At 37.8% G+C, this 7,968-nt stretch overlaps 1 protein-coding gene across 1 annotated transcript; it reads right to left on the reverse strand.

Annotated features, from left to right (window-relative positions):
- Positions 1 to 4,009: 4,009 nt before the first annotated feature.
- Positions 4,010 to 5,861, reverse strand: LOC138929519 (uncharacterized). Its single transcript, XM_070288953.1, has 2 exons — positions 4,140 to 5,861; positions 4,010 to 4,039 (listed from the first exon to the last, which is right to left on the reverse strand). The coding sequence occupies exons 1-2, from the start codon at positions 5,859 to 5,861 to the stop codon at positions 4,010 to 4,012; spliced, it is 1,752 nt and encodes a 583-aa protein (XP_070145054.1).
- Positions 5,862 to 7,968: the final 2,107 nt, after the last annotated feature.

Consider the following 7,968-nt stretch of genomic DNA (forward strand, 5'->3'; position numbering starts at 1 on the left):
TTTGTAATTATATTAGTTTTTACATGGCTAATACATTTGCATACTCAATTGTAAATTTATAAACAAAAAGTTCACAACTCAGCTAAATATGCATGTATCCACGGCACAATTTATATTTAAATTAGTTCTTACAATTCTAATACATTTGCATACTCAATTTTAAATTTGTAAACAAAAAGTTCACAACACCGATAATAATGCATGTATCCACGGCAGAATTTGTACTTAGATTAGTTTTTAGAAGGCTAATACATTTGCAAACTCAATTGTAAATTTGTAAACAAAAAGTTCACAACTCAGCTAATAATGCATGAATCCACGGTATAATTTGTACTTATATTAGTTTTTACATGGCTAATACATTTGCATACTCTATTGTAAATTTGTAAACAAAAAGTTCACAACTCAGCTAATAATGCATGTATCCACGGCAGAATTTGTTCTTATATTAGTTTTTACACGGCTTATACATTTGCATACTTAATTGTAAATTGGTTAACAAAAAGTTCACATCTCAGCTAATAATGCGTGTATCCACGGCAGAATTTATATTTAAATTAGTTCTTACAATGCTAATACATTTGCATACTCAATTGTAAATTTGTAAACAAAAAGTTCACAACTCCGCTTATAATGCCTGAATCCACTGCAGAATTTATATTTATATTAGTTTTTACACGGCTAATACATTTGCATACTTAATTGTAAATTTGTAAACAAAAAGTTCACAACTCAGATAATAGTGCATATATCCACTTCAGAATTTTTAATTATATTAGTTTTTACATGGCTAATACATTTGCATACTCAATTGTAAATTTGTAAACAAAAAGTTCACAACTCAGCTAATAATGCATGTATCCACGGTATAATTTGTACAGATATTAGTTTTTACATGGCTAATACATTTGCATACTCAATTGTAAATTTGTAAACAAAAAGTTCACAACTCAGCTAATAATGCATGTATCCACGGTATAATTTGTACTTATATTAGTTTTTACATGGCTAATACATTTGCATACTCTATTGTAAATTTGTAAACAAAAAGTTCACAACTCAGCTAATAATGCATGTATCCACGGCAGAATTTGTACTTATATTAGTTTTTACACGGCTTATACATTTGCATACTCAATTGTAAATTGGTAAACAAAAAGTTCACATCTCAGCTAATAATGCATGTATCCACCGCAGAATTTGTATTTATATTAGTTTTTACACGGCTAATACATTAGCATACTCAATTGTAAATTTGTAAACAAAAAGTTCACAACTCAGCTAATAATGCATGTATCCACGGCAGAATTTGTTCTTATATTAGTTTTTTGAAGGCTAATACATTTGCAAACTCAATTGTAAATTTGTAAACAAAAAGTTCACAACTCAGCTAATAATGCATGAATCCACGGCAGAATTTGTACTTATATTAGTTTTTACACGTCTAATACTTTTGCATACTCAGCTAATAATGTCTGTATCCACTTCAGAATTTGTATTTATAATAGTTTTTACATGGCTAATACATTTGCATACTCAATTGTAAATTTGTAAACAAAAAGTTCACTGCTCAGCTAATAATGTCTGTATCCACTTCAGAATTTGTATTTATAATAGTTTTTACACGGCTTATACATTTGCACACTCAATTGTAAATTGTAAACAAAAAGTTCATAACTCAGCTAATAATGCCTGAATCCACTTCAGAATTTGTAATTATATTAGTTTTTACATGGCTAATACATTTGCATACTCAATTGTAAATTTATAAACAAAAAGTTCACAACTCAGCTAATAATGCATGTATCCACGGCAGAATTTATATTTATATTAGTTTTTACACGGCTAATACATTTGCATACTTAATTGTAAATTTGTAAACAAAAAGTTCACAACTCAGATAATAGTGCATATATCCACTTCAGAATTTTTAATTATATTAGTTTTTACATGGCTAATACATTTGCATACTCAATTGTAAATTTGTAAACAAAAAGTTCACAACTCAGCTAATAATGCATGTATCCACGGTATAATTTGTACATATATTAGTTTTTACATGGCTAATACATTTGCATACTAAATTTTAAATTTGTAAACAAAAAGTTCACAACTCCGATAATAATGCATGTATCCACGGCAGAATTTGTATTTATATTAGTTTTTACACGGCTAATACATTTGCATACTCAATTGTAAATTTGTAAACAAAAAGTTCACAACTCAGCTAATAATGCATGTATCCACGGCAGAATTTGTTCTTATATTAGTTTTTTGAAGGCTAATACATTTGCAAACTCAATTGTAAATTTGTAAACAAAAAGTTCACAACTCAGCTAATAATGCATGAATCCACGGCAGAATTTGTACTTATATTAGTTTTTACACGTCTAATACTTTTGCATACTCAGCTAATAATGTCTGTATCCAGTTCAGAATTTGTATTTATAATAGTTTTTACATGGCTAATACATTTGCATACTCAATTGTAAATTTGTAAACAAAAAGTTTACTGCTCAGCTAACAATGTCTGTATCCACGGCAGAATTTGTACTTATATTAGTTTTTACACGGCTTATACATTTGCATACTCAATTGTAAATTGTAAATAAAAAGTTCACAATTCAGCTAATAATGCCTGAATCCACTTCAGAATTTATATTTACATTAGTTTTTACACGTCTAATACATTTGCATACTCAGCTAATAATGTCTGTATCCACTTCAGAATTTGTATTTATAATAGTTTTCACATGGCTAATACATTTGCATACTCAATTGTAAATTTGTAAACAAAAAGTTTACTGCTCAGCTAATAATGTCTGTATCCACTTCAGAATTTGTATTTATAATAGTTTTTACACGGCTTATACATTTGCACTCTCAATTGTAAATTTGTAAACAAAAAGTTCACATCTCAGCTAATAATGCATGTATCCACGGCACAATTTATATTTAAATTATTTCTTACAATTCTAATACATTTGCATACTCAATTGTAAATTTGTAAACAAAAAGTTCACAACTCCGCTAATAATGCATGTATCCACGGCAGAATTTGTACTTAGATTAGTTTTTAGAATGCTAATACATTTGCAAACTCAATTGTAAATTTGTAAACAAAAAGTTCACAATTCAGCTAATAATGCATGTATCCACGGCAGAATTTTTTCTTATATTAGTTTTTACACGGCTTATACATTTGCATACTCAATTGTAAATTTGTAAACAAAAAGATCACAACTCAGCTAATAATGCCTGAATCCACTTGTTTGTATGAGTGTTTGTTAGTGTGAGTAGGCTTCGATGCCTGGCAAAATAGCACATAAACTAATTGCCTTGTTTGTGTCGCACCCAGCACTTGAACTAGGTGGACTGCAGTTGGAGGAGTAAAGATCTCTTTGAATTGCAGATGATTACTGACTTTATTGATTCAAACTTAACGATATTTATAGCTAACAAATGTGATTGCATTTACGAATATTAATGATAAAGAATAATGTAGGTTGCTAGTGCATGCGGAAACGAATATGCTTCTGGTTACAAATGTTGATGTGCAAGAATAATGTAGGTTGTAATGGTATATGCAGAATGAGGCTATTGCTCCATTCCACTTCATCGTCGTCAGCAGAATCTACATATGCGCTTGACCTGGTAATCTATACTTTATTTTGGCTGCATATGAGAGTGCTGCGACTGACGACTTACAGATTATGTAATGTTATGATTATGAATTATATATATATTGCAGCGACTGAACATTCTCCCGGCCGTTGAACGGGTGTTCAACCTTCAGTAATGTCGAACGAAAAACTCCGTGGGGTAGGTTCGGGTGCTGGCGGTTCACTTGTTGTCCGGGGATTGGGGCTGCATTGTGGTGTTCTCCAATTGACTCGTCGATATCGTAGACTCAGGGTCACGATCAGTAGTATTGATATTGATAGTGCCACATAGGCGGCTACTTGATGATGGTGTACAATGCTGACTTGATTTTCGTACTTCGCATCTTTTAGTTTGGCCAGTTGTTGTTGTAGGGTATCTAATTCGCGTAATTCGGCGTCGGGTGTCTTGGTCGTCAATTCTACGCCTGGTTTCGGTGTCTCTTCTATGTCTATCTTGGTGATGTTGCCAAAACGCACATATGCTGCCTTTGTCTCGCTGCGCCTTGTGCTAAATGTACTAACACTGATTTTTGAGTTGCGCGCCGTGCAACCTGCGGTGAGTGATAGTAAGCCTGTTCCTTCCATTTGTACTGTGGAGGGAGCTCCCTTGCATACCGCCTGCAGTTCGATCGGACTGTGTGTTGCAAACATCCATCTGTTTCGTTGATGTGTTGCTGACCATATTAAATCGGACTTCGATTTAGCAGTCTCACATTCCGTTTCAGTCTTGTTATTGAACAACTGAAATTCACATCGATTATCTACGCTAAACGTAGCTTGATGATTGACGCATATGTGTTCATCCTTTGGCAATTGTAGACATTGATCAAACTCGTCAGTAGTTAGTCCCATGAATTGGTCTCTATGGGCATTGACAGTTATGATCCTTGTTTTGAGCTTGAATTCATGCCAGCTTCCTGCCTTCCATGCAGGGATGGGGATGACGCTGAAAACTTCTTGCTGCGCTGTGGATACTAATGGCAGCGTTATTTTGAAGATAACATGGTCAGTGGTTGTTGTTCCCTCGGCATGCATGATTCGATAGAGTTGTATTACGTCATTTGAAGCGACTGGCAGCTGTTGATCCGGTGGGATGTGTTCCCTAATCTGATCAAGTTGATCCCTTAATTGTTGGGGAGAAACTAGCATAGGGCTAATTGTTCGGTGGCGAATGTCGGTAAGAACGTTGGTTATCTCATTTTGCATTCGCTGCATTCCATTTGCCAGTAGAGTGAGCTGGGCTGTCAGGATCATGAATGCTTGTTGCAGATAGTTGCCTTGATATTTTCCTCGTTCTCTGGTGAGAGCATCTATTTGTCGTTCTATGTTTCGTATGCGGTCGTTGGTAGCTGAATTGCTTTTCCTTACCACATTTATAGTGGAATCCAAGATTGATGTTTTTTTCTTCAGTAGCATCATTAAGACGTCCTCGTTTGATTTGACATCGTTTATGACCTTGGACATATCTTCCGCATACTTGGAATCCAGCACGCCAAATAATGAGTTCGCCACATTACCGACTATATCTAGCGGTGATCTTCGCTGCCGTGAGTGATTAATAAGCTCATTTCCGGTTTGTAATTCGGCATGTACGTGTTGAAAGTGCGCGTATATAGAGTTACATGCATTGACATTCTGTAATTCTGAACACTTGTGCTTGAGTTCAGTTATCCCGGCAGCCAATACTCTCATGTCACTCCAATATGGTTGCAAGTCGTAATATACAATGATGGTCCAGTCTGAAATTGCCATTCTAGAGGTCCCGATTCTTTCATAGAACAGTCCTGGCTGATTTGTGAAATGCGTGACCTTTGTTTGTTGTCCCAACGCTAGTGGCAGAATGAGTAACATTGCCAGCAGGGTTGGAAGGATCGAAGGTGATATCTTCCTCCTCTGTGTAGGCATTTCATCCTTTGCCGTTGTATCTTCGATGGAACTGTGCGGACGTTTAACGGCTGTTTCTTCTTTTAACAGTGGCGCGAGACGAGTTACTGACCGTTTGAAGATCCCAGATGCAGTCTTTACATCTACTACTCGGACATGGTCGTCCTTACCGGGATATGTCTTCACTATTCGTCCCATTGGCCAACTCATCACAGGCACGTTGTCTTCCTTGACTAGCACAAGTAGTCCCTCTTTCACGTTTTGTGATGCGGTTTTCCACTTGTTGCGCATTTGAAGCTCTTGTAGATACTCCATAGACCATTGGTCCCAGAACATTTGTTTTAATCTGGACACTAATTCCCATCTTTTCACCAACGTTTTCCCTGGTGAGGCTAGATTTGCATCGGGAGCGGCGGTCAACGGTTCACCAATCAAAAAATGGCCAGGAGTCAGAGCTGATGTATCTGTTGGATCAGATGACATTGGTGTCAGCGGTCGGGAATTGAGGATTGCTTCGACTTCCACGATTACGGTGTTAAGCTCCTCAAATGTTAATGACGCTGTGGCTGTGACTGATACTAAAAGCCGCTTCGCAGATTTCACCGCAGCTTCCCAAAGCCCGCCAAACGATGGTGCTCGGGGCGGTATGAACTTAAACTCCACTTGCTTTTTATTGCAATGGTTTATAATCTGTTCTTGAGCCTTGTCGGTGAATATAGCTCCCTCTAGGGCCTTCAATTGATTATTGGCACCGACAAAGTTTGTTGCGTTGTCACAGTGAATAGTCTGACATTTTCCGCGTCGACCCAAAAATCGTCGAAGAGCAGCTAAAAATGCATCTGTTGTCAAGTCACTTACTAACTCCAGATGAACTGCCTTTGTTGCAAAACAGCAGAAGACTGCAATGTATGCCTTATCAGGTCTTTTTCCACGAAGTTTGTGATGAATCCAAATCGGTCCACAGTAGTCAACACCAGAGTTAAAGAATGGCCGAGCTTGTGTTACTCGGTCAGCTGGTAGGTTGCCCATGATTTGTTGCATCAACTTGGGCCGTGCCTTTGTACATCTGACACAGCTGTGAATTATGCTTCTTGCCATTGTTTTATCATTGAGAATCCAATATTGTTGTCTGGCAATGGCTCTTAGAGCTTGAGCCCCGCAATGCATGTTCTCTTCATGCATCTCTCGCAGTAGCATTTTCACAAGTGCATCGTTGTATGGAAGCAAAATTTGATGCTTCGCGTTATATGGAAGGCTAGATTCTTCTAATCTACCTCCGACTCTGATAAGTCCGTCGTTTCCGATTATAGGACATAGGGAGACAATCGAGCTCTTTTTGTCCAATGTTTTGTGGATTCGGAGTTGTTTGTATTCAGCACTAAAATCAATTTGCTGGATAGTTCGCAGGATGATGGTCCTTGCATTGGTTAACTCACCGACACACAATGTAGTTGTGGGTGATCTGTTTTTCTTGTTACAGAACCGCATCATATATGCTACAATACGTTGTAGCTTATTGAAGGAGTTGCTGTGGTTGCACTTGTAGAGTACACTGCCAATTTCATTTTGACATGTGGGCAAGCTTATGTGATTGAGCCTGCGTTCTAGATCGCTGGGGGTGGTAGTTGGTACCTGAGCCCACTTGTCGCGAGAGCCATGTAGAAATAGAGGTCCATATAGCCATAGATTGTGTTCTGCTAACCTGCTGGCGGCAATTCCTCTTGATAGTACATCTGCTGGATTGTTAGCTGATGACACGTGACGCCACTGAGATTGGTCTGAAACAGCTTGGATTTTTGCGATTCGATTTGCCACAAACGTGTGATATGATGATGCTGATGCATTTATCCAGGACAGCACCACAGTCGAATCTGACCATAAGTATCCAGGTACCTTATCGTTTGGTATACGTAAATCCTTCCTCACCCTGTGGATTAGCTCTGCTCCCAAGACTGCGGCGCATAGTTCCAGGCGAGGCAGCGTCTCTTTTGCTGTAGGCGCTACTCTTGACTTTGAGCACAGTAGCCGAACAGACACTTGATTGTTCTTATATGTGGCTCGGACATAGATTGCTGCTCCGTATGCCCGCTCTGATGCATCGACAAACGTGTGAATTTCCTGATTAATGGGCACCTTTCCGTCAAAGATGTGCCGTGGAATTTGCAAATTGTTCAATGCTTGTAGATCAGCACGATAATTTTTCCACTCAGTTTGCAGAAGTTGAGGAAGCTCGTCGTCCCAGCCCATCTTCAGCTCCCACAGGCTTTGCATGAATATCTTAGCCTTTACCACAACAGGAGCGAATAGTCCTAGTGGATCGAAAATTTGTGATGCCTCCGAGCTCACCACTCGTTTGGTGATGGTTGACGCTTCACTTTTTTGGGATCGCCCACATAGCTGATCCTTATTTGGTACCCAGATC

Source organism: Drosophila kikkawai, unplaced genomic scaffold (assembly GCF_030179895.1).
Source record: "Drosophila kikkawai strain 14028-0561.14 unplaced genomic scaffold, DkikHiC1v2 scaffold_269, whole genome shotgun sequence".
In the NCBI taxonomy this organism is placed as follows: domain Eukaryota; kingdom Metazoa; phylum Arthropoda; class Insecta; order Diptera; family Drosophilidae; genus Drosophila; species Drosophila kikkawai.